The sequence below is a fragment of the Scyliorhinus canicula genome, chromosome 14 (assembly GCF_902713615.1).
Source record: "Scyliorhinus canicula chromosome 14, sScyCan1.1, whole genome shotgun sequence".
NCBI classification, from domain to species: domain Eukaryota; kingdom Metazoa; phylum Chordata; class Chondrichthyes; order Carcharhiniformes; family Scyliorhinidae; genus Scyliorhinus; species Scyliorhinus canicula.
In genome coordinates, this window is record NC_052159.1 from 46,796,906 (window position 1) to 46,823,421 (window position 26,516).

Consider the following 26,516-nt stretch of genomic DNA (forward strand, 5'->3'; position numbering starts at 1 on the left):
CAAAGTTAAGAATTACAGATTGGTTTTGTTCTCTGTCTTCATATTTGGAAGGGTTGCAGATGAGAAGTATTAAAGGATATGGAGAAACATCAAGAAATTGCAATGAAAAGGTTAGAGCTTTCAAGGCTAACAAGATTGTATGTTTGTTGACCTACTCACATTCTAAGACTAGATTTATCAAACTCACTGACAGTTTAGAATATAGCCCAGTACTTTATTATTGGGATACTACATACATAAGTGCACACCGACTCCCAACCTTTTCAATTACACATCGACAAAGGATTTCTATGAAGGAACAAAGATGACAAAATGGACTAACCAAGCCATCTCTATTCGTGTCCTTCAATTAATCGTTCAAAAGCAAAGCAAAATGGTGTTGAACTGTTGAATGCTATCAGCAATGCCAGAACCTTGTAGTATTCTCTGCTTCGTTGTGTAACATTAAATAGGGCTATGGAAATCAGTTTCACCACGGTGGGATCATCAGTTTCATGAAGGTGACCAGCTATTTGATTGGCTTTCCTTTTGACTTTCCCAGAATAATGTTCCTATTGTCAGTAAGGCCACCACTGGGTTTAGGTCTTCATGAAGGCTAACAAGATCCTTCAACATGGTGACATCAAGTAGTATTATATACATATTAACAAAATGTACCTGTACTTACAAAAACTTCATGAAGAAAAGTGAAAATTAATGTTCAATTTACCTGTCTGAGTTCATCGGACATAAAAAAAGAAGGTGCATTTGCTTTAGGCTGCATATAAGCAACATGGGGTGCGGATGAAGGATAAATATGATAAGTTGGAAATACCTGGGAAACAAGAAAACTTGAAAATCAATTGCAGAACTTTACTACTCATGTAAAGCAAAATTTTGAATACAGTAAACATATTGAGCAGTTTGCATTAATGACAGAACGTATAGTATAAAGTATTTGTTCAATAACCTTGTAATTATTTGTATATTTTATGCACTCACTCACATAACACTTGCTCTACAGAATAAATGAAATGAGCAGTTAGCTTACATTGTTCCATTACCCCATTCCAAGTTAATTTTCTCCTGCAGGGCAAACACTTTATTCGCAGTAATTAACAAAAAATAGTATCTACACACCATTCCTGGAAGAGGTCCTGGAGTTGTGTCAGTATAGAAGTAAGTTGTCCCTCCCACAGTTTCTTTTTGTATCACCTGACCAGAAGATGGAGACTGAGAGACTGCATCAGATACTGGTGTAGAGGCACTAGTAGGTACCATGAAATTTGCTGGATTTGGAGTATGACTCCTCCTTCGAGGAGCAGGCGACGTATGGGGAGTTATTTTTGGAGAGTGCAGAGGAGATGATCCAGCTGATAAGGACATTCCTAGAAAAGTTCAACAGCTTAGTTAGGAACATACCTTCAACACTACTATTTTACTAAACAACAGACAGAAACAAGTAGTCAATACTGACAAATCAATGTTTGAGTTTTTGCAAGGACTAAATATTTCACAAATGCTTATTACTGTTTGCACTGAATGCATTATGACATTGTCTTTACCTTTCCCTTTCAGTTCCGCAGGCTACGTTCAAAACAGAAATATCACATATACACATGGAGCATGATGAGATGACAGGAGTTGATTTATCCCCCCCCCCCCCCCCCCCCCCCCCCGCCCCCCCACCACCACCTCTCCCCCGATGGAATGAAAACATCTGACCTAACTTCCTAATCCCATTTACCACCACTTGGCCCATAGCCTCAAACTTCAAAAACCTAACCCAATGTCTACTTTTGATTTACCTCATATACCCCTTTAAACTTTTTAACCGTGGTCTTGCCCGGGTCACCTGCTAGTCTACAATACAGGTACTTTTCTGTATTTCGCTCACTCTTCTTGTGAATCCCAACCCATGGGTCTGGCCATATTCTCTCTGTTGCTCACCAACTGTACATTACTCAGGGTCTGGCAATGTCTCTTCTTAGGTGCATGTCTCTCTATTTAGGCTTCAGTGTCCCATACCTTGGGATACTGTTCTGCTTCCCTACATTCATTTACCACCATTTTTTAAAATCCCCAAATCCCATTTTGACACTATGTCATATTATGTATGTAATATGTTCTTTATGTTGCAGTGGTGGTGGCTCATTGGTGAGAGCTTGAAGCTTTTGTGTTTAAACATAATAACCTTTAGGTTTTAACCATCTACAGTTTCAAGTATGATCTTGCAGTGTAGCTTCCGCCATGCAGGATAGCAGCTTACAGAGTTGTTTCTACATGGTTCTCTGACCATGTGACAACATACATCACACTGTGGATGGTGCCACTCTCCGGTCCCATGTTAACTCTTGCTCTGCCGAGTACCTCACATCATTAATGCATATCATCACATGGACCACCCACAAGATGTACTGCATCAACTTGCCAACGTTCCTTTGAAACCATCTTCCAAACCCATGAACTCTACCAACTAGAAGGACAAGGGCAGCAGATGCATGGGAACACCAACACCTATAAATTACCGTTCACGCCACACTACATCCTGACTTGTAACTATATTGCCATTCCTTCACTGTCATTGATCAGAATCCTGCAACTACCTTCCTAATGGAGCACTGTGGGTGTAACTCCACCACATGGGCTGTGGCAATTTAAGAAGGCATATCACCGCCAAGGTCTCAAGGATGGGAAATAAATGACGGCTTAGCCACGCCTGCATCCTGTGAACAAATACATAAGAAAAAGAAGGAATGTCCAGAACTACAAGGAAAAGGTGAGTGGTACTAGATGAATTGCTCTTTCAGAGAGCCAGCATAAACACTTCAGGTCAGATGGCTGCCTTCTGCATTGTAACCACCATGTGGTTACTTTTTTAAAAACCAGGGGGTTGTTACTTCATGGAATTGCCTGCATAAAACAGTGATGGATGCAGAATTCAGAGAAGTTTTGAACAGAAAGGATAAATATTTTTAAAATAAATAATTCAATGGGTATGTTCAAAGGGCACAGAAATACAACTTAAGTGGATAGCTCTTTCAGAGAGCCAGCTACAGATCTTATGGCTGCTTTCTTTGGTCTAATATTCTAAGATTAGAGGACAGGTAAAATGATTCAAGTCCAGAAGGCAGAAATGCAACCTTTGTAATGCTTCATCAAAAGACATTTATTTTGCCTCAGATAGCATTATTTTTATAAAAAGTATGGGTTTATTGAATCATGCTGTGCTGTGGGGGGGTGTCTATTCTTGACGTGGAACAGTGTTTTTTAGACGTATTGCTTCAACCAATTGTATCACTTCCTTCAGCCTTTCAAATGAAGTACTTTTTAGATGTATCAAAATTCACAGAACATAACTGTGAACACTGCTGAAAAGAGAAACATGTTGCCAAAGTCTTTCATTACGCAATCACCAGGATAAACGCAAGAATGTCAAATTTCAAACAATCCCAACAAGTTATACTCCAGAGGAAAAGGATGATGATTGGCTAGCAATTCAACTCTGTAACGACCCCAATTGCTGTTGTAACTGGACAGGAAGATCCTAGAATGGAACCCTGTTTCAAAAGACTAACTTTTCTTTTTCTTTTATAAAGCATGGAGGTACAGAATCATAGGACTGCTAATTTGTTTTAACAGGAAAAAGGCATTTATTAAACGTGAAAAAAATTGGACCATGATACAATAATCTTTAACTACCCCCTTGGCTCAACAATTGTTCACAAATTTTATTAATACAGATTACAAAGGAAATCTTAAGCTACGATGGTCTCTTGAACACCACAGGCGCAATTCAACAAAAGGGAACAAAGGCCCCCAGTGAGCGCATTTAGCCACGTGTGTCTCGGCAGTCACGTGGTTATTCAACACGTTGAATAAGCAGCGTGAATGGGGAATGCACAGCCGAGGTCACACATAGTCTGGTACAATGGGGAGCTCCACTCGCCGGAACTCCCCATTGTAATGAGAGATCAGGACACCATTTAAAAAATGCCTGGCCTCCCCTCCCAGTCCAAAACGCCATATGGGAGGGTCCCCGGCCCTCCTCCGGCACCCCCACCCCAACTCCGGGCAACACTGGCCCGATCACACGCATGCAAAAAACGGCAGCTTGGCACCCTGGCAGTGCCAACATGGCACCTGGCAGTGTGTGCACTTGGGCACCTTGGTAGTGCCGGGGACCACCCTGCCCAAAAGCACATGCAGCTGGGGGACTCCGAACCCCTGACAGACCCCCACGAGTGCAATCCCTTTAGGCACACAGATTGGCTCTAGTCCAATACACACTGCTCTGAACCCAAGTTAGTGTCTGTGCATTTCTCCTTAGAATCTCCTCTGATGATTGCCACACGAGTTTCCACTCCCAAAAACGCACTAAAATTTTATTTCACCATAATGCATTCTATTAGCACTTTGATTCCAAAATCCAGTCCAAGTGTTTCAAATTACTATCTTAAACAAACCTTCCCCTCCAATTTTAACAGCAACTCCAGGTTTTTCACCACCCACTTTAGGATTTCTTTGTCTTAACTGTTGTATAAACTGTTAACAATTGATTTAACTTTCGATTCCCAGACTCTTAAAATGGCATCAAACTTTGCATTTACTCCTGAAGTCTGCTTTCCCAATTTAAATCTGGTTATTGCAATTGTCTCTAACGCAGAACACTTTGTTTGCTCTTCCTTGAATTCTCTGTTCTATTCAGTTGTCTTAAATCATTCTTCCTGTCTTAATTCCCTTATTATCTGGATGATAACTAGTTCCTTGGAAGCCTGATCCTTTGCAACTCCCTTACCCTGTCCAGCACCTCCTGGCAGAGTTGAGAGATGTTCACTCCCTGGTGTCTCGTCTCCAATTGCAATCAAATTCAGCTTAATCAAAAGTTTACAGCTTTTTCTTTAAACCTTACTTCTGCTGGCTTACCTTTCATCACACAGTAACCCGCTCGAAGCACAATAGAAACAGTTGGAACTGAACCAATCCCCAATTATACAGCATGAATCTAACCGTAAATATTAAATTAAACCCACTTGAAACTATAGCTTATTTCTTCTCTTTTTTTAAAATAATTTTTATTGAAATTTTTACAAAATACAAAATATAAACATCTTAGCTCTATTAACATACAACCGCGGTAACACCCCATGAACAATCCCCCCCCCCCCCCCAGCTTCAAGAGCAACTTCAAACAGAACAAAAAGCAAAAAAAAAAGAACAACAAAGAAAAAGAACAAAGAGAAAAACCAAAAAAGAGAGATAGCACCCTCCACAAACCCATGTGCACAGCCCCCCCCCCCCCCCCCCCCTCCCTGGGTTGCTGCTGCTGTCGGCCTCTTTTCCTACCGTTCCGCCAGGAACTCCAGAAAAGGCTGCCACCGCCTGAAAAACCCTTGTACTGATCCCCTCAGGCCAAATTTCACCCGCTCCAATTTAATGAACCCCGCCATATCCGAGATCCAGGCCTCCACGCTTGGGGGACTCGCATCCTTCCACTGGAGCAAGATCCTCCGCCGGGCTACTAGGGACGCAAAGGCCAGGACCCCGGCCTCTATCGCCTCCTGCACTCCCGGCTCCACTGCAACCCCAAAAATTGCGAGTCCCCAGCCTGGCTCGACCCTGGATCCCACCACCCTCAACACCGTCTTTACCACCCCCTTCCAAAACTCCCCCAATGCTGGGCACGCCCAAAACATATGGGCGTGGTTCGCTGAGCTCCCCGAGCACCTAGCACACCTGACCTCGCCCCCGAAAAACCTACTCATCCTCGTCCCAGTCATGTGGGCCCTATGCAGCACCTTGAACTGTATGAGGCTAAGCCTCGCACAGGAACAGGAGGAATTCACTCTCTCCAGGGCATCCGCCCACGTCCCCTCTCAATCTCCTCCCCCAGCTCCTCTTCCCACTTCCTCCTCGTCTACCTCCTGCATTACCCGGTATATGTCCGAGATCCTCCCTGCTCCGACCCACAGCCCCGAGAGCACCCTATCCCGCACCCCTCGCGGGGGCAGCAAGGGGAACCCCTCCACCTGCTGCCTGGCAAACGCCCTCACCTGGATGTACCTAAACAAGTTCCCCGGGGGGAGCCCAAACTTCCCCTCCAACTCCCCCAAGCTCGCGAACCTCCCCTCCACAAACAGGTCCCTCAACCTCCTAACCCCAGCCCTGTGCCAGCCCAGAAATCCGCCATCAATCCTCCCTGGGACAAACCGATGGTTCCCCCGTATCGTGGCCTCCATTGAGTCCCCCATTTCTCCCCTGTGCCGTCTCCATTGCCCCCAATTTTTGAGGGTAGCCGCCACCACCGGGCTCGTGGTATACCTCGTTGGAGGGAGCGGCAACGGCGTCGTTACTAGCGCTTCCAGGCTCGTGCCCACACAAGACGCTGCTTCCATCCTCTTCCACGCTGCCCCCTCCTCGTCCATTGCCCACTTACGCACCATTGCTGCGTTGGCCGCCCAGTAGTACCCACAGAGGTTGGGCAACGCCAGCCCCCCCCCTATCCCTACCTCGCTCCAGGAACACTCTTCGAACCCTCGGAGTCCCCTGCGCCCACACAAATCCCGTGATACTGCTGTTGACCCTCCTGAAAAAGGCCTTCGGGATAAGGATGGGGAGGCACTGGAACAAGAACAAAAACCTCGGGAGCACCGTCATCTTGACGGACTGCACCCTCCCCGCCAGTGACAGCGGTAACATATCCCATCTCTTAAACTCCTCCTCCATCTGCTCCACCAATCTTGTGAGGTTGAGCTTGTGCAGGGCCCCCCAGCTCCCTGCCACCTGGACCCCTAGGTACCTAAAACTCTTCCCTGCCTGCTTCAATGGGAGCCTACCAATCCCCTCCTCTTGATCCCCCGGATGCACCACAAACACCTCACTCTTGCCCAGGTTCAGCTTATACCCAGAGAAACCCCCGAATTCCCCAAGAATCCTCATCACCTCCGGCATCCCCCCCACCGGGTCTGCCACATATAGCAACAGGTCGTCCGCGTACAGCGACACTCTATGCTCCTCCCCACCCCGCACCAGGCCCCTCCAGTTCCCTGACCCCCTCAGTGCCATGGCCAGGGGCTCAATCGCCAACGCGAAGAGCAAGGGGGACAGGGGGCACCCTGTCTCGTCCCCCGATGCAGTCAAAAGTACTCCGACCTCCTCCTATTGGTGGCTACACTTGCCATCGGGGCCTCGTAGAGCAGCCTCACCCACCGGATAAACCCCTCCCCAAACCCAAACCCCTCCCCAAACCCAAACCTCTCCAACACCTCCCATGAGTACTCCCACTCAACCCTATCGAAGACCTTCTCCGCGTCCAACGCCACCACTATCTCCGCCTCCCCTTCCACCGCCGGCGTCATAATGACATTGAGGAGTCTTCGCACATTTGTGTTCAGCTGCCTTCCCTTCACAAACCCCGTCTGGTCCTCATGTATGGCCCCCGGCACACAATCCTCTATTCTAGTGGCCAGGATCTTTGCCAGCAGCTTAGCATTGGCGTTCAACAGCGAAATCGGCCTGTATGATCCACACTGCAGAGGGTCCTTGTCCCGCTTCAGGATCAAGGAAATCAGCGCCCGTGACATAGTTGGGGGCAGAGCCCCCCCCCTGCCTCGTTGAAGGTCCGGACCAACAGGGGGCCCAACAGGTCCAAATACTTTTTATAGAATTAGGCCAGAAACCCGTCCGGCCCCGGCGCCTTCCCCGACTGCATGCTCCCTATCCCTTTGACCACCTCCTCCAACTCGATCGGCGCCCCTAGTCCCTCCACCCGCTCCTCTTCCACCCTCGGGAATCGCAACTTGTCCAGGAAGCGCCCCATTCCACCCTCCTCCACCGGGGGTTCAGACCGGTACAGTTCCCCATAGAAGTCCCTGAAGACCCCATTGACCTCTACCCCCCTCCGCACCACCTTCCCAGCTCTATCCGTCACTCCCCCAATCTCCCAGGCCGCATCTCGCTTCAGGAGCTGGTGCGTTCGTGCACCGCCCCCTGTGTTTTCCTCCACTGGGCTTCCGCCTTTCTGGTCGTCAGTAGATCAAATCTGGCCTGAAGGCTACGCCTCTCCCCCAGCAATCCCTCCTCCGGGGCCTCCGCATATCTCCTATCCACCTGCACCATCTCCCCTATCAGTCTTTCCTTTTCCCTCTGCTCCCCCCTCTCCCTATGGGTTCGGATGGAGATCAATTCCCCCCTCATCACCGCCTTCAATGCCTCCCAGACCGTCCCCACCCGAACCTCCCCGTTATCATTGGCCTCGAGGTATCTCTCAATACACCCCCGGACCCTTCCTGCCACCTCCTCATCTGCCAGCAGCCCCACCTCCATGCGCCAGAGCGGACGTTGGTCCCTCTCTTCCCCCAGCCCGAGATCCACCCAGTGCGGGGCATGATCCGAAATGGCAATGGCGGAGTATTCCACTTCCTCCACCCTCGACACCAGCCCCCTGCTCAGGACAAAAAAATCAATCCTTGAGTAGGCCTTATGTACATGGGAGAAAAACGAGTATTCCCTGGCCTTTGGCCTCGCAAACCTCCAAGGGTCCACCCCACCCATCTGGTCCATAAATCCCCTCAACACCTTAGCCGCCGCCGACCTCCTACCCGTCCGGGACTTGGATCGATCCAATGGGGGATCCAGTACTGTGTTAAAGTCTCCCCCCATGATCAGGCCCCCCGCCTCCAGGTCCGGAATGCGGCCCAACATACGCCGCATGAACGCGGCGTCGTCCCAATTTGGGGCATAAACATTCACCAACACTACCCGCTCCCCCTCCAGCTTGCCACTCACCATCGCGTACCTCCCACCACTGTCAGCCACCACCTTCAACGCCTCAAACGTCACCACCTTCCCCACCAGGATCGCCACCCCCTTACTCCTCTCATCCAGCCCCGAGTGGAATACTTGGCCCACCCACCCCTTTCTCAGCCGGACCTGGTCCACCACTCTCAGGTGTGTCTCCTGGAGCATGGCCACATCCGCCTTCAGTCCCTTCAGGTGTGCAACTACTCGGGCCCTTTTGACCGGCCCATTCAGCCCCCTCACATTCCAGGTTATCAGCCGGATCAGAGGGCTCCCTGCCCCCTTCCCCTGCCGATTAGCCATACCCCATCCCTTGCCCACCCCCGGCCAGCGTCCCACGCTCTGCCAGTTCCCCACGGCGGCAACTCCCCCCCCGTCCAGCACCCCCTGCGTCCTCCAGCTCCTTCCTGACCGTTTCAGCAGCAACCCGGTATCTCCCCCCCCCCCCACCCCAGGCTAGGACCCCTCCTAACCGCGCCCCCCCCTCTACAACACTCCCGTGAGCCAGCTATCTTCTGCTGACCCCGGCGGCTCCCGCCCTACTTTCGGCTCCTCCCAACGTGGGACTGCCCCTCCTCCATTGTGCCCATCAACCAGTCCACCCTCCCCCGCTCCTGGGCAGGAAAAGAAAAAAACCCGCCCCTCCCTCTCCCAGCGCGGGAACCCCGCAGAAAGCCCGCGCTTTCGCCCTGCCGGGCCCCTCTCCTCCAGGGCTACTCCCATTGTCACTCCCCCCACCAGCTCCCCGAACACCCCGTTTACCCCTCAGTCCAAACCCGTCCACCCAACTCCTGCTTGAAAACCCATTAAAAAAAACACCCGTACGACATCACCCCACCCACCCTAAGGCCACCCCACATCTTACCCTAAACCCCACAAATACACATACAGTATAAATAAATACAGTATTCTACAGCATCCCCCCTCCGGGGGACCCTCAGTTTGAGTCCAGTTTCTTGGCCTGCACGAAGGCCCACGCCTCCCCCGGGGACTCAAAGTAGTGGTGTCGATCCTTATAGGTGACCCACGGACGCGCCGGCTGCAGCATTCCAAACTTCACCGTCCGTCTGTGGAGCACCGCCTTCGTCTGGTTAAACCCGGCCCTCCGCCTCGCCACTTCCGCACTCCAGTCCTGAAAGATCCGCACCTCCGTGTGCTCCCATTTGCTGCTCCGCTCCTTCTTGCCCCACCGGAGCACACATTCACGATCCACGAACCGGTGGAACCTCACCAACACCGCCCGCGGCGGCTCGTTCGGCTTGGGCCTCCTAGCCAGAATTCTGTGGGCCCCCTCCAACTTCAGGGGCCCCTGGAAGGACCCAGCCCCCATCAGCGAGTTCAGCATCACCACCACATAGGCCGCTAGGTCCGCCCCCTCCAGCCCCTCCGTGAGGCCCAGGATCCGTAAATTCTTCCTCCTCGACCGGTTGTCCAACTTCTCGAACCGCTCCTGCCATCTTTTATGTAGCGCCTCGTGCACCTCCACCTTCCCCACCACGGCTGCGACCTCGTCCTCCCTTTCAGCGGCCTGTTGCTGCAGCTTCCAGATTGCAGCCCCCTGGGCTGTCTGCGTCTCCATCAGTTCCCTGTTGGTTACCTTGATGTACTCCAGCAGCTCCACTTTCAAATCCTGGAAGCAGCGCAGCAGAGTCGTCTGCTGCTCCTGGACCCACTTCTTCAGCTCCTCGAAACTTTCGCCGGCCGCCATTTTGTCCTTCGGGTCCCGATTTTTTCTAAGTGTTTTTTCTCCCGATTCTCTCCCTGCCCCGCTCCTGGTCTGCACCATGGGGCCACTGGGGCGACTCCTGGCCTCTTCCCCCGTCGGGATTTGCCTCCTCAGGTCCGTTGGGGGCCTTTAAAAAAGCCCCGAAGTCCGTTGATATCGGGAGCCGCCGAACGTGCGGCTCAGCTGTTCATTGCCGCTACTGGAAGTCCCAACTATAGCTTATTTCTAATGTTTACCAATACAAACAGAAATTCTTTAAAACGATCTTTGTTTTCCTCAAGTCTGATCGGCAGAGGAGTTGCATGGGGAAAGCAACAGGAACTATAGAATCTCCAATCTCACAGGTATTTCAACAAAGGTGCAAGGCTCGAACATATTCCCTTTGTTTGCAGAGAACAGGTTCCTGTACATGAATGTATGTCACTTCCAGCAAACATAAATGTCCATGTTACAAACTTGACTGATTTTAAGATAAGAACTAGGAATAGGAGAAGGCCGTTCGGTCCCTCGAGCATGCTCTGCCATTCAATAGGATCATGGCTGATGGAACATTCCTCATGTCCACTTTACTGCCCTTTCCCCAAACACTTGATTCCCTTACTGATCAAGAATCTATCTCAGCCTCAAATATACACAAGGACTCTGCCCCCACAGCTCTCTGTGGCAAGGAGTTCCAAAGACTCTCAACACTCAGAAAATAAATTCCTCCTCCTAGGTCTTAAATTGAAATTGCTTTATTCAAAACCATTCCCTCTGGAGCTACACTTTCCCATGAGGGGAAATATCCTCTTAGATTTACCCTGTCAAGCGCTTTAATAACCCTATATATTTCAATGGGATCACCTCTCATTCTTCTAAATTCCAATGAGTAGAGTCACAACCTGTTTACCTTTGCCCATACGGCACAATGGCAGTGGTGAGGAATGCTGCCCCACAGTGCTAGGGACCCAGGTTCGATTCTAACCACGGGTGACTGTGTGGAGTTTGCACTTTCTCCCCCATGTCTGTGTAGGTTTCCTCCTACGGCCCAAAGATGTTCAGGTGAGGTGGTTTGGTCATGCTAAATTGCCCCTTATGGTGGGGTTGCAGGAATAGGGCGGGGATTGGGTCTAGGTAGGGTCAGTGCAGACACGATGGACCCCTTCTGCACTATATGGATTCTATGATTATCCATACCGAGGATCATCCTTGTGAATCTTCTCTTAATTGCCTTCAATGAAATAATATCTTTCCTTAAATAAGGGGAACAAAACTGCTCTCAGTACTCCAGATGTGATCTCACCAGTACCTTCCTTGTAGTTACAGCAAGATGCCCTTACTTTTACACTCCAGCCCCCTTGAAATAAGGACCAAACATTACATTAGCTGCCCTGATTACTGCTGAACCTGAGTGCTAGCTTTGTGTTTCATGCACAAGTACCTTCCCTAAGTCCCTCTATATTGCAACTCTGCAGTTTTTCGCCAATTAAATAATACTGTTCTTTTGTTCTCCCTTCCAAAACAAACAATTTGACATTTTCCCACATTATACACCATTTGCCAACTTACTTATTCGATCAATATCTGAACTGTATCGTTCTTGCAACTTGTCTTTCCACCTATTTTTGTGTCATCTTCAAATTTGGCTAGAGTACACTCGCTTCCTTCCTCCAAGTCATTAACATAAATTGTAAACAATTGACTGATCCCTTGGAACCTCACTGGTTACCTGCCTGCTTCATCTTGATTGTCTGGTGGTCACCCATTCCCTCTCCCCCTAAATACTCTTAAGGGCTGATTTAGCACAGTGGGCTAAACAGCTGGCTTGTAATGCAGAACAATGGCAGCAGTGTGGGTTCAATTCCCGTACAGGCCTCCCCGAACAGGAGCCGGAATGTGGTGACTAGGGGCTTTACGCAGTAACTTCATTGAAGCCTACTTGTGACAATGAGCGATTATTATTATTAAGTTGTTAGCCACATCTATAAACATGCTAGCTATGAAGATCTCAATTCACATTGCGCTACAGTTAAACTATTTGCTGTTCAAGCTCCAAAACCTGGCGCATGAGCTGCTGAAACGGACTTCCTGCACACATGGTTATCCAGGGCACCTGAAGCACCCTGCGGTTCCCAGGATATGCATGCGAGGTCAGAGCTACCCTGCTATTAGGTAATAAACCTTGGCACCACTAATGAGCTTTGCTACTTAAAAGAACAAATATTCACCAGCTAATCACTTCCCTCAAGTGACATCACTGAAATACAGGAAAACTGAGCTTAACCCTTTTTAGAAAAATAATTTTAATTTCCCAGCTGCTTACTGACTCCAGAAAGGAAACACAGCAGCAATACTCACCAGCCAATCAACTCAACAAACTTTCCCATAATGCCAGAATTTGATTTTCTTTTTATACTCTGGCACACCCAGGTCCACCAGCTCCTGGTTCTCTCCTCAGAGCTGGTTTAGCACAGGGCTAAATCGCTGGCTTTGAAAGTAGACCAAGGCAGGCCAGCAGCACGGTTCAATTCCCGTACCAGCCTCCCCAAACAGGCGGCGGAATGTGGCGACTAGGGGCTTTTCACAGTAACTTCATTTGAAGCCTACTTGTGACAATAAGCGATTTTCAGATAAACGATAGGCCTCAATTTATCTTCTCCCTGGTACTCCTGTTTGTTTCCAGTTCTGCTCCTCAAGTAATTCTCTCATCAGGTTAGTTGAGGGTATTGAGGGACAAAGAACTGAAGTAGGTAAATGGTGTTAGAATACAGATAATCCATGATGAAACTGAATGAAGGAACAAGCACAAGGAGCCCAATAGCCTATGCTGGCTCATTTGTTTATCGAGTAGTGGAAAAAGCGGCAACACAGATTTAGGGGGTAACACCATATTCAATGGCTTTGAAGAAAAGGAGAGTGGAGATGGGACATTAGTTTTCAAGAGTACAGGGTTCAGGGTTGTTTTTGTTTTTTTAGAAGGGAACAATGACAGCCGATTTGATTGTGGCCAGCAGTTTAGTAGGTATATGATTAAAAGGGTGTGGACCGCACGGATAAAGTGAACTCAGATGGGGAGTTAGAAGAGAGCTATAAGGAAAATGTGATTTCAGGGCTAGGGTAGGGAGGAGGAGCTTTGGCCTGGGGCTCAAGAAGGGGGAAAAGGAGAAATACAGCAGAGGCAGTGATAGTTACAGTCTTCATGACAAGTAGCCCATGAACTCCTCACACCTGTTGGAGATGAAAGGTGGCATCATATACATTTAAAGATGAACTGGGGATATCAGATCTCAAGAAGGTTCCCCAAAATCTGAGTCTACACTAGATTAATTTCATATAATTTCAAAATATTTGCCTGACATACATTCTAAAACAAGTCGTCAACCTCAGAACAGTAAATACATTTTTAAAAATTATCGGAACATCTGTTCATTTTCTGCAGTTTAGCACCATTGTCCTCAGGGAATCCCCCGTGTATTATAGGCAGATATCTCTTCAGAGATTTATGTCTAACGACCAATTTACCAGTTTCAGAAGCTGTTAAAATGATTTTGGTTCAGGCTGTCCTTTGCAGATGGATGAACACAACACAAATAGGACAATGCCGCTAATATTTCCTACTTATTTAACACTTACATAAACAATGTATGTAAAACATGTAAAGGTTTTCAAACAGTTGTAATTTACCAGTCATTGATGTGAAATTTTTATGTAATGACATGGTAATATCTTGTAATTTTATAACTATTTCTGTAAAGTAGAGGTGCTAGAATGCAAGCCAAAAAAGCAAAATCCAAAAAATTTAAACATTTTTTAATTCAAAAGGGAACAGTGAAAACTCATTTTAAGCATGTGTCATACATCATGCCATACATTCATCTGAATGTCATTACTCGGTCACCACTGGGGTTTTTCCATTAAACCAAACAAGCACGCCCAGTAAAAATGTGGTATTGTTCAACTCAGTGCAACACAGACAAGAATCACATCTCTCTCCAAGAATCAGACTTTGAACTGCCTCTTTTTCACTACAATTTCCAAAAGTGCATAAATTATTTCACTGAATTATGACAAAACAGTTCAATTAAATTTCAGAAATTTGGGTCACCATTTTTTTTAGTTCATTGCCCTAATTCCCTCATTGTCTACATCTTTGTGCATTCTAACAGCCACTCCAGATCGAAGCTCATTCACTCCAACTCCTTTTTTCTTTTTTGATCCCAATTATCCTGTTGCCGCCTTTTCCTTGACACCCAATCACATCAAATTTCACTTCTCGCTGCTCTATTACTTTCCCTCCAGATTCCCCCCCCCCCCCCCCCCCCCCCCCAATTCTACCTCAACATATTACTAGTTTTGTGTGCAGGCTGTGGCTCAGTTGGTAGCACTCTCACTGCTTTCAAAACGGATTCTATGTTCAAATCCCATTCCAGGGCCTGTGCACAAAAATCAAGTCTTGCACTGTTGGAGGCATGTTCTTTTGAATGCGACATTAAAGCAAAGTTACATCTGCTTCCTTGAGTGAATGTAAAAATCCCATGGCACCATTTTGTTATCCCGAGGTCCTGGTCAATATTTCTTCCTCAATCAAAATCACTCAAAAGAAGAAGGTTCTTTGGTCATTATCACTGTCATTTGTGATATTTGCTGTTTGCAATTTGGCTGCTGCATATCCTACATTACAACATTGACTGCTGTTTAAAAGTAATTAATTGGCCAGAAAGCACTTTGAGATGCCTGATGGTGGTGAAATGCATTGTATGAAGTATTTTTTTCTTTCATTTCTCAACATTCCTACTTGCCCGAGGGATTTCCTGGCTAGAGGCATCTTTGGATAAGCCCACAAGTGATCTTTGCGCTTCTTTTGGTATTCTCAGAAGGGTCACTGAGGCATGTGCCGTTGCCTCCTCATGAGCAGCAACCCCAACTGTCCCATCCTCTTCTGTTGCTGATCCTCTTGCACAAGATGACCCCTAGAGGTTAAGCTGGTCAACCTTCTTCTCATCCCACTCTCAGCTTTCCGATCTGCCAGCAGATTAATAATCACTGGCTTATTCTGCATTTCCTTTTCATGGATGAAGCCCATGGTGAAGCACAGTGGTTAGCACAGTTGTTTCACAACTCCAGGGTCCCAGGTTCGATTCACGGCTTGAGTCGCTGTCTGTGCGGAGTCTGCACATACTCCTCGTGTCTGCGTGGGTTTCTTCCAGGTGCTCCGGTTTCCTCCCACAGTCCAAAGATGTGCAGGTAAGGTGGATTGGTCATGCTAAATTGCCCTTAGTGTCAAAAAAAGTTAGGTGCATCTCCTGGGTTACTGGGGATAACTGGGATAGGGTAGAGGCATGGGGCTTAAGTAGGGTGCTCTTTTCAAGGGCCGGTGTGGACTTGATGGGCTGAATGGCCTCATTCTGCGCTGCAAATTCTATGATCAGTCTTAATGTGGATAATTTCATTTACATCAATTTTACGGAAAATTAGTTCATGGATGGCGACTCTTGCTGCTTACTCCCTTCTCTACTTGGTCTTACATTTCACCATCTACCCTCTCCAAACCTCAATATTGGAAGAATGGCACTCATCAGAAAATCACACCTTGGTTGATACCTATACTTTCATAGCTTCTCCTTTGAACATTTCACCCTTCAGACTTCTTTAATGACTATGTTCATTGTGCACCCATTCCAATCCCAAGCTTATCACCTAGATAGCCTCTCTCTACTTCTGCAATGATCGAGGTCCTCCTCAGTGATTTCAATCTTCATCTCAATTTTTCCTCACGAGTGTATGAACCTGTGATCCTTATTAATCCGGTCTTTCATATATTTACATGCACATATATATAAATGCGCATATATATATATATTTATAATACACACTCCTACCATTTCCAACTATTACTCACTTGAGCAGCCATTTCAAACAGAAATCTTTGATAATGGACTCTTTTGTCACAGGCAACAATTAAAGCAGAGGGAACTCATCTTCAAAGAAAAACTGGAAAAATATTTGAAACAGATCAAGAAGGCAGTGGATTCAATTCTTGTTTATTCTACTGCAGAGCGAGTAACAAGATGGGCTGAATGACCTCCTTCAGTACTGTAAACTACTACGGTCCCAGAATACTAAAAGATTAATGAATTTTCTCTCCTGCTCAGTCATGATAGTCTGCTTCAATCCAATGCTGCAAAGCTAATTGGTTTTGGTGTGAAAACGAATGATGTCTTTCAAAGAAATGCTTTGCAATCCAATGTTATATGATCTAGCATTGTACCAGCTATCATAGCACCACCTAATGGTTTAACATACTGGTAAATAGAGAGACTTTTACAATGAATTTTCTCACAGAGATGGAACACAGGAACAGGAGTAGACCATTTAATTAGGATGGCTGATTTGTACCTTAATTCCACTTACACATTTTGGTTCCTTACTCCCGAGTACCCTTACTTAACTAAATCTGTTGATCCAAGTTTTCATATTTTCAATTGGAAGGTTACGGCAAACATTTTCAAATCGTTCTGGAATTGCATGCAGCAGATATACCTACAGATTTTAATATGTAGATGTATGATAGAAGCAACTTGCATGTTATTTTCCTGTAATTTACAGTGAAAAAGCTTACTGTGTCAATCACACTGGCATCTGTATATTATGAAGGTTGGGGAGAGAATGGGTGAGGATGAGCAATGAGCAAAGGAATAAACAAAGGGAGTAAAATGGGGAAGTGGAAGAGGTAGTTTAAAGTGAAGAGGGAACAAAGCAGAGGTCAGGAGTTCTAAAACTGGGCAGCAGGAGCCTCCCAAGGGGTCTGTGGCAAGACAAGCACACACAGGCACTGGAGCGTGAGAAAGAAAATGAGGGGTGAGTGAGTGTGCATGAGAGGGGGGGGTGAGTGTGCGTGAGAGGGGGGGGGGGGTGAGTGTGCGTGAGAGAGGGGGGTGAGTGTGCGTGAGAGAGGGGGTGAGTGTGCGTGAGAGAGGGGTGAGTGTGCGTGAGAGAGGGGTAGTGAGTGTGCGTGAGAGGGGGGGTGAGTGTGCGTGAGAGATGGGGGTGAGTGTGCGTGAGAGAGGTGGGTGAGTGTGCGTGAGAGAGGGGGTGGGTATGTGTGGTGGGGGTAAAAGTGTGCAAGAGAGATGGGGCGGGGGATGGATATATCAAATTTCCAGCATCACGGACTTCCGGTTGCGGCAATGACCGGGTGAGCCGCACATTCGGCGAGGCAGGTGCGTCCGGGGGGACCCCCCTGTCTGATGGTGATCAGGTTCCACAGGTTCATGGACAAGGAGCGGGTGCTGCGGTGGGCGAAGAGCGCCAGGAGCAGCACGTGGAATAACAGTGTTCTTCGCATATTCCAGGACCTAAGCCAGGAGGTGACTTGGCGGCGAGCAGCCTTTAAACAAGTCAAGGAGGTATTGTTCAAGAAACATGTGAAGTTTGGTATGCTGTTCCAGGCCCGTCTTTGGGTGACGCATCAGGGTTAACACCACTACTTCTCCGAGCCCGAAGAAGCGATGGACTTTGCGAGGGATCAGGGGCTGGACCCAAAAAGAGGTCCCACGGACGCAAACTAGGGCCCGAGAACTATCGTTTGAAAGGACGCCGATTGTGCCTAGACTGCTGGTCGACTGTTTACTGTTTTAAAGGTGCCATGTGGAACATTTGGGACTCTTCCCTTTGTTTTTGGTTGTTGTTTTCTTTTCTTCTGTGTGGACCATTGTTGCCTGGGGGGTGTGGGGGGAGGGGAGTCCTTCCTTCCCCTTTCCCCCTTTCCCCCCCCCCCCCCCCCCCCCCCCCCCCCCCCCGGTACGGTCTTTTTTTTTTAGTTGTTTTGTTGCTTTCACTTTATAGTTTCTTTTCTGGGTCTTTCTGTGGTGATGGGTACGTTTTGTGGGGCTCGCTGAGTGCACTGGAGCCGGTATTGCAACTAAGGGGTGGCCGGTCAGCGAGGGGGGTTAAAGGCGTGTGTTGGGGTGTTTTGTTTTATTTTAAGCCTTCCTGTGCCAGTGAGTTTGCTCCAGCGGGTTGGAGGGGGGGAGGGTGCGCTGGGGGGTGGGGATGAGGACGGGGAAACAATGGGAATGAGACAGGTGGGCGCCGAAGTGATGAGTCACCGGGCTAGCAGATTGGTTAGTCAAGGGAGTCAGGTGGGGGCGGGGGGGGGGGAGAAGAGAGAGAGCGAGAAATACAGCCAATGGATGGCAGGGGTGGGGTTATTCTGCTGACGTGGGAGGGATCTGAAGTAGGCAGTGGAAAGGAGGTCGAGGGTGGAGGCAGCCAAGAGGCGGGCCAACCAGGCTGTTCACCTGGAATGTCAGGGGACTAAATGGGCCGGTTAAAAGGGCACGGGTGCTCGTGCACTTGCGGGCTCTGAAGGCGGACGTAATTATGTTGCAGGAGACACATCTGAAAGTGTTTGACCAGACTAGGCTAAGGAAGGGCTGGATTAGCCAAGTTTTCCACTCGGACTTGGATTCGAAGTCCAGGGGGGTGGCAATTATGATCAATAAGCAGGTGCAATTTGAAGCGGAGGGCATAGCCGCAGACAGGGGGGGGCAGATACCTGATGGTAAGGGGCAGACTGGAGGGGAGAAGAGTGGTGCTGGTGAATATATATGCCCCGACCTGGGACGACGTGGACTTTATTAAAAGAGTGGTGGGGAAGATCCCGGACCTGGACTCTCGTAGGTTTGATAATGGGTGGGGACTTTAACACGGCCCTTGATCCGGGGCTGGATCGGTCGTGTCCCAGAATGGGTAGACTCCCAGCAATGGCTAGGGAGCTGAAAGGGTTTATGGAGCAAATGGGGGCAGTAGACCCCTAGAGAGCCAGACAGCCGACGGGAAGGGGCTACTCGTTTTACTCGCATGTTCATAAAGTATACTCTAGGATAGACTTTTTTATCCTGAGCAGGGACTGTATAGGGGAGGTAAAGAATACGGAATATTCGGCAATTACTATCTCGGACCATGCCCCGCACTGGATAGGCCTGTAGGTCGGAGGGGCGAATTACCAACGCCCACAATGGAGGCTAGACGTAGGACTGTTGTCGGAGGAGGGGATATGTGAGAGACTTCGGAAGTGTATGCAAAACTACTTGCAGGTTAACGATACGGGGGAGGTCTCAGCGGCGACCCTGTGGGATGCGCTGAAGGCAGTGGTGCGGGGAGAGCTGATCTCAATTGGGGCCCACAGGGCCACGGCGGACAGAGCAGAAATGGACAGATTGGTTAGGGAAATGTATCGGATAGACGAGGAACTCGCGGAGTCCCCGGGGGAGGACCTACTCAGGGAGAGGCGGAGACTACAGGTAAACAGTTTAGGAAGGCGAGGGGAGTGGTGTATGAGCATGGGGAGAAAGCAAGCAGATTGGGAGGCGGCCAGGGAAATAAATAGAGTGATCGATGGAGAGGGGAGCAGAGTGGAGGACCCGGCAGGAGTGAATAAGGTATTCCGGGACTTCTATAGCAAGCTGTACACTTCGGAGTCCCCGGAAGAGCCGGAGGAGATGAAAAGGTTTCTGGACGGGCTAACATTCCCAACAGTAAGTGGGGGGCGAGTAGATGGGCTGGGGGCCCCGATTAGAGTGGAGGAGGTATTGGGGTGCCTGAAGGCCATGCAGTCGGGGAAAGCCCCGGGGCCAATGGATACCAAGCAGAGTTTTACAAGAAGTTCTCTGAGTTAGTGGGACCGGTCTTGGTTAGGGTTTTTAATGAGGCAAGGGACAGAGGGATCCTGCCGCCGACGATGTCGCAAGCCACCATCTCGCTGATATTGAAGCGGGGCAAGGACCCGGAAGCGTGCGGGTCATACAGGCCAATCTCCCTGATCAATGTAGATGCCAAGCTCCTGGCGATTAGAATTGAGGATGACCAAACTGGGTTCGTGAAAGGCAGGCAGCTGTCGGCCAACTTGAGAAGATTACTCAATGTGATCATGATGCCCCCGACAGGCAAGGAGGTAGTGGTGGCAATGGACACCGAGAAGGCCTTCAATCGGGTGGAGTGGGGCTATCTATGGGAGGTGCTCGGACGGTTTGGGTTCGAGGAGGGGCTGGTGAATTGGATCAGACTACTGTATCAGGCCCCAAAAGCCAGCGTCAGGACGAACAGAGTAGTGTCAGAGTATTTCAGACTATATCGCGGGACCAGACAGGGTTGCCCACTCTCCCCGTTGCTGTTTGCGCTGGCCATAGAGCCGTTGGTGATGGCGTTGAGAATCGCAAAGGGATGGAAGGGGATGGTTAGGAGTGGGGTGGAACATAGGGTCTCTCTCTATGCGGACGACCTGCTCCTGCACGTGTCGGACCCATTGGCCGGGATGGAAAGTATACTGGAAACACTGAGGAAGTTCGGCCAGTTTGCAGGGTACAAATTAAATATGGCCAAGAGTGAGATGTTTGTGGTGCAGGCAAGGGGCCAGGAGAACAGACGGAAGGGGCTGCCATTTAGGCTGGTTGAGGAACGTTTCCGGTACTTGGGGATACAGGCGGCATGAGACTGGGGCAGGCTGCACAAGTTAAATTTGACCAGGGTGGTGGAACAAATGAAGAGGGAGTCTCGGAGATGGGATGCACTCCCACTGTCGCTGGCGGGGAGGGTGCCGAGGATGACAATTCCTGTTCATTTTTCAATGCTCCTGATCTTTATCCCACAGTCCTTCGTCAGAAGGATTGGCAAGATTATCATGAGCTTTGTCTGGTCGGGAAAATCCCCGCGGGTGAAGAAGGCGATGCTCGAGAGGAGCCGCAGCAAGAGAGGGCTGGCATTGCCGAGTCTGATCAACTGTTACTGGGCGGCTAACATTGCCATGATAAGGAAGTGGATGGTGGGTACGGAGTCTATCTGGGAGCGGGTGGAGGCGGCTTCGTGCAGGGGCATCAGTTTGGCAGCCCTGGTCACGGCTCCCCTACCGCTGCCGCCGACCAGGTACTCCACCAGCTCGGTAGTGAGAGCGGCCCTGCGGATATGGGGCCAGTGGAGAAGGTATAAAGGGGAGGTGGGTGCGTCTGTCTGGGCACCAATATGTGACAACCATCGGTTTGCCCCCGGGAGCATGGATGGGGGGTTCCGAGCATGGCAGCGGGCGGGGGTGGGCGATATGTTCCTGGAGGGGAGCTTTGCGAGTCTGAGGGGCTTGGAGGAGAAATTTGGTCTGGTAAGGGGAAACGATTTCAGGTACCTCTAGTTGTGGGACTTTGTCCGTAGACGGGTCCCATCCTTCCCACGCCTTCCGCCAATGGGGATCCAAGACAGAATAGTCTCGAGAGGGGAAGGAGGAGAGGGTAGAGTCTCAGATATTTACAAGGTGCTCATGGAGGGGAAAAAGTCCCAGACGGAGGAACTGAAACTCAAATGGGAGGAGGAGCTAGGCAGGGAAATGGAGGACGGGCTGTGGGCAGAAGCCCTGAGTAGGGTAAACTCGACCGCAACATGTGCCAGGCTCGGCCTGATTCAATTTAAGGTCGTTCACCGGGCCCACATGATGATGGCTCGGATGAGCAAATTCTTTGGGGTAGAGGACAAGTGCGCTAGGTGCGCAGGAGGACCAGTGAACCACGTACACATGTTCTGGGCATGTCCGATGCTTAGGGGGTACTGGGAGGGATTTGCGGGGATCATGTCCCGGGTGCTAAAAACAAGGGTGGTGATGGGTCCAGGGGTGGCAATTTTTGGGGTTTCGGAGGACCCGGGAGTCCAGGGTGAGAACGAGGCCGATGTTTTGGCCTTTGCTTCCCCGATAGCCTGGCGACGAATACTATTAGCATGGGCTTGGGCTTGTGCAGTATGGTACGATTGAAGTATTGATTCAACGTTGATGTTTGCACATTTTTGCCTTTTTTGCTTTCTTTTTGTTGATGTCTGTAACTGTTTACAATGCCGAAAAGTACCCCAATAAAATGGTTTGTTAAAAAAAAAATTTCCAGCATCATTCCTCCCATTAAAAATGACAAACTTTTTTTTTAAAAAGGATAACTTTTTAGATTACCCACTCTTACAGTGGGTACTACTTCCAAGAGTTGTTAAGGGTTCATGGGAGGTTGGCTTGGCCAGGGGTTAATGTGAGGAGGCCATGTAGCTGCCAAATGTATTTGTGACTGAGTGCCTCTTCCCAATTCCTAATATACGCAGAGGTATAGCTACAAAAGACTTATTTATATTTTCATTTCTGTGCTCACACCTAATTTTATGGCAAAAAACGGGTGCCGACATTATGTTGACACCCTGATGCAGTTGGGAGGTCACATGGGGTTCTGCGGCTCAAAAGGTTTGGTCAACAGGCAAATGAAGAGGGGGAGGAACAGAAGTGCTTGGAACTAATGGAGAAAGAGTAACAGGTAGGCAAGAGGGACAGCCAAACAAGAAAAGAGTGATAAAGATATACAATGGGATTGAAAAATGAAGTATAGTGATGAAACACAGGAAAAAGGAAATATGAGGCTACGAGAGAAAAGTAGGCACATGGGGCACGTGCAAAAAAGAAAGAATTAGGGGAAAGGCTGGGATATCAGCCTGGAAGAGAAGGAAATAGCAGAATGGGAACTACAGACAGAGGCATGAAAGAGAACACGCTGTTTTTGGGTTTCTGGGACATGAAAAGAAATCCAGAAGTTTATTCTTTATTGTTTTTTTTAAAAGAGGACTTTCAGCTGCACTAATAACAGGCTGCTGTAAATCATGTGATCACAGGGTTAACCCTTTACCTAGGAGTAACAAGGGCAAAATAATTATTTTCCCAGGTGATATCTCACAACTTATTATAAAGACCCGTTGTAATCACGAAAACCAGGAAACTCAAACGGCGAAACTTATGTTTATCATCATCAGCCCTGAAATCAAAGCCAATCGCAGACATTGAATAAACATCCCTATCGGAAACCATTGTGGAGAAAGAAGGTCACGACTCGAATGACCATTTTTAAATCTATATTTGCCCTCGAGAGATGAGAGAAACAGAATCTGCTGTTTTAACACCAACTGAGAAGGACTCCAGTAACCTGGAGCAAGCAGTTGGTTACCATCACTCTGCTCCTCCAAGCCTGCCTCTACTGGAAGATTTCCTACCATCGCCTGCAGAACTAATTGAGTTTGCTTCACCTTTGGTATGCACACCGACTGCAAAGTGAACCTGACAAGTCCTGCTTCAGCCATCTGAACTCCAACTCCTACATGAAAGAATTCCTCATTGGACTCTGGAAATCACCAACTAATATTCATTTCTGTGGTCCTTGTACTGTTAATATCTATAGCTGTACACTTATTTTTAAATCTCCCCACCCCATTACAATCACTGTGCGTGCACGTGTCTGTACGTATGTGCTGACACCCATCCTCCTGCTTTTTGAATGTGAAATAAACTAACTCCCTGAGTTAATCATAACATGGGTTTTCTGCGAATTATTAATAAATTGGCACACAAACTCAGATTGGGATACCACACCACCACATACCAAAGAAATAATTCAAAACTTGTTCTGCATATGGACAGGTGGTTACATAAAATCAGTGTTGTTTCCCTTTCTCTCTCCTGTCCATAGCAGAAATTGGGAGCTCGGGTCCAGAACTATTCATTCAAACTAAAAGTGGATCAAACAAGAGAATCCAATGAAACATTTTGTCCTGAGTCCAAATATAAGACACAGGCTGAATCTGATATAAAAAGAAACAAAGAGAGAATAAGTGTGTGTCTGGAACAATTGTTAAAACACAAGAAAATTGCCACAGCAAATTCCTTTCCCCTAACACTAAGAAAATGGCAAATTTAGATGCGCAGATGTGGATACAGCAAGGAAACTTAAACAATGATACATAAGCATTCATAAGCACAGAACAACAAAAAGCTGTAGCTAGGGATGTACAGTTGAAACTACCCACTAAGGTGAAAAGAAGTAAATTGATCCAGTTGCTGGTTCAACATTTGGATCTCATTTATAAACCAGAGCAGGTAGTGCCAATGCTTATGTAGTTACATTGTATATCTTGTGTTGCCCTATTATGTATTCTCATGTATTTTCTTGAATTCTGTTTAATTCCCTTTTCTTCCCATGTACTGAATGATCTGTTGAGCTGCTTGCAGAAAAATACTTTTCACTGTACCTCGGTACACGTGACAATAAACAAATCCAATCCAATCCAGTTGAGGGGTTCAAATCCTGATTCCGAACCTCTTCCCCAGAGTCAAATTTGAGCTGGAAAAACTCAAGAATGCAGTTAGAGTTTTAAGAGAGAGAAAGAGAACCTTAGGAAAGGGAATGAGATAAAGTTCGGGAAAGAAGAGAGGAGCTCTGGAAAGGGAGCGGGAGAGAGGGATGGGAGACTGAGTAAAGGCGAGGGAAAGAGAGAGAAAGGAGAGATAAGAATTTCAGCTCCAATATTGGAAATTAAGTTAGATCAAAGGGAGAGAGAAACCAGAAAGCTGGAAGCAGCAAGGACAAACCTCTCTACCTGATAAGTCCCTTTCTCCCTATCCCAGAAACAATCTCCAAGGCCCTTAAGTATGCTAGCCATTCCCAAATTTGAAGAGAGTGACATGAAATCCCTTTTTGCCACTTTTGAGAAAGAAACGGGACAGTTACAATGGCCTTCAGATATATTGGGCGGGATTCTCCCATCCCGCGGCAGAGTGTCCACGGCGTCGTAAACGCTGTCACGTTTTACGACAACGTGAATGGGCCGCTGCCAAGAGTAATTCTGGCCCCTACAGGGGGCCAGCACGCGCTGGAGTGGTTTGCGCCGCTCCAGCTGCCGATCCCGGCGTGAACTGTGCGCTGCCGGATCCGTGCATGTCATGTGCAGTGGCGCTGGCGCCAATGCCCGCATGCGCAGTGTCCTCTTTCAAAGCACCTGCCCTGACACAACATGGCGCAGGGCTACAGGAGCCGGCGTTTAGGAAAGGAGGCCCCTCACTAGAGAGAATGGCCTGCCGATTGGTGGGCCCCGATCACGGGCCAGGCCACATTGGAGCCCCCTCCCCGGGTCGGATCCCCCCTCCGCCCCACCCGACCCTTCCATGCCAAGGTCCCGCTGGCTAAGAGCAGGTTAGAATGGCGCCGGCGGGACTCGGTTCTTCTCTTACGCCGGTCTGCCCATCCGGGCCAGTGAATCGGCGGGCCTGCCTCGTAGAGTGGCCCGTGACCGGCACCACGCCAACCAAGCCAGCGCCAATGGCACCGATTCTCCGCTCTGCGGGGAATCGCGTGCCGACGTCGGGGCGGCGTGGCCCAGTCACGGGGATTCTCCGGCCCAGCCTAGGGCTGGCAGAATCCGGCCCCTTGACTTTCTGAATTCAGGGACACCTATTGGGAAAGCCAAGAGGTCTACTCCATGCTGATACAGGACGTGTTCATTAATTACAAAACAGACCGAGGCTGTCGTCCTTAGTGCCCAGGAGTTAGGCTTAGGGGGAAATCAGTCGCAAGGCTTAGGGGGAAATCAGTCGTAATTTCAAAACACTTGTAAGAAACCTATACAGATCTACATGGGGTTTGAACAGAATTGGACATTCTGAATTCTCCCTCTGTGTACCGGAGCAGGTGCCGGAGTGTGGCAACTAGGGAATTTTCACAGTAACTTTGTTGCAGTGTTGATGTAAGCCTACTTGTGACCCCTTCGATAAGCCAACATCCCTATCATCCATGTCTAGAAATGCTGGCCCAAGATGGGGATAAGACGTTGCAGTACCAACCAAGGGAGCCAGTAACAGCAACTAGAACATCCCAGCTGTGCTTGCGCACAAGCCAGAGGTTCAACTAGAATCCCTGATGAAGGCCAAAATACATTACATCATCTCCCAATCTCTGAGGGTAATGGAACTCCTTTCCTCAAAAGTCTGTGGAAGCAAAGGTAGATAAATTATTGATAAACAAGGGGGTAAAAGGTAACCGGGGTTAGGCATGATCTTTGTGATTCCTCCTCGTAGTTTGTATGTCTCTCCTGAAATCAGCTTGGAAACAGTGCCTTGCTCTGAGCAACTGATTTCAAAGGTTACAAAATGGACAGGAAGAATTAAGCTTGACAAGAGCTGCTCAACCTTACAATC

The 26,516-nt window shown here is 48.5% G+C and overlaps 1 protein-coding gene across 2 annotated transcripts in view; it reads right to left on the bottom strand.

The window, feature by feature from the left end:
• The window catches only part of pan3 (poly(A) specific ribonuclease subunit PAN3), a 238,230-nt gene that overhangs the window by 90,751 nt on the left and 120,963 nt on the right, over positions 1-26,516 (bottom strand). For both annotated transcript variants that reach the window (XR_005463200.1, XM_038818382.1), the window contains exons 6-7: positions 1,120-1,367; positions 710-814 (exon numbers count right to left, since the gene is read on the bottom strand). Coding sequence is in view for 1 of the 2 variants with exons in the window: in XM_038818382.1 (XP_038674310.1) it covers positions 710-814; positions 1,120-1,367 (353 nt within the window). In the remaining variant the exon portion in view is untranslated. The remainder of the gene's footprint in view (positions 1-709; positions 815-1,119; positions 1,368-26,516) is intronic.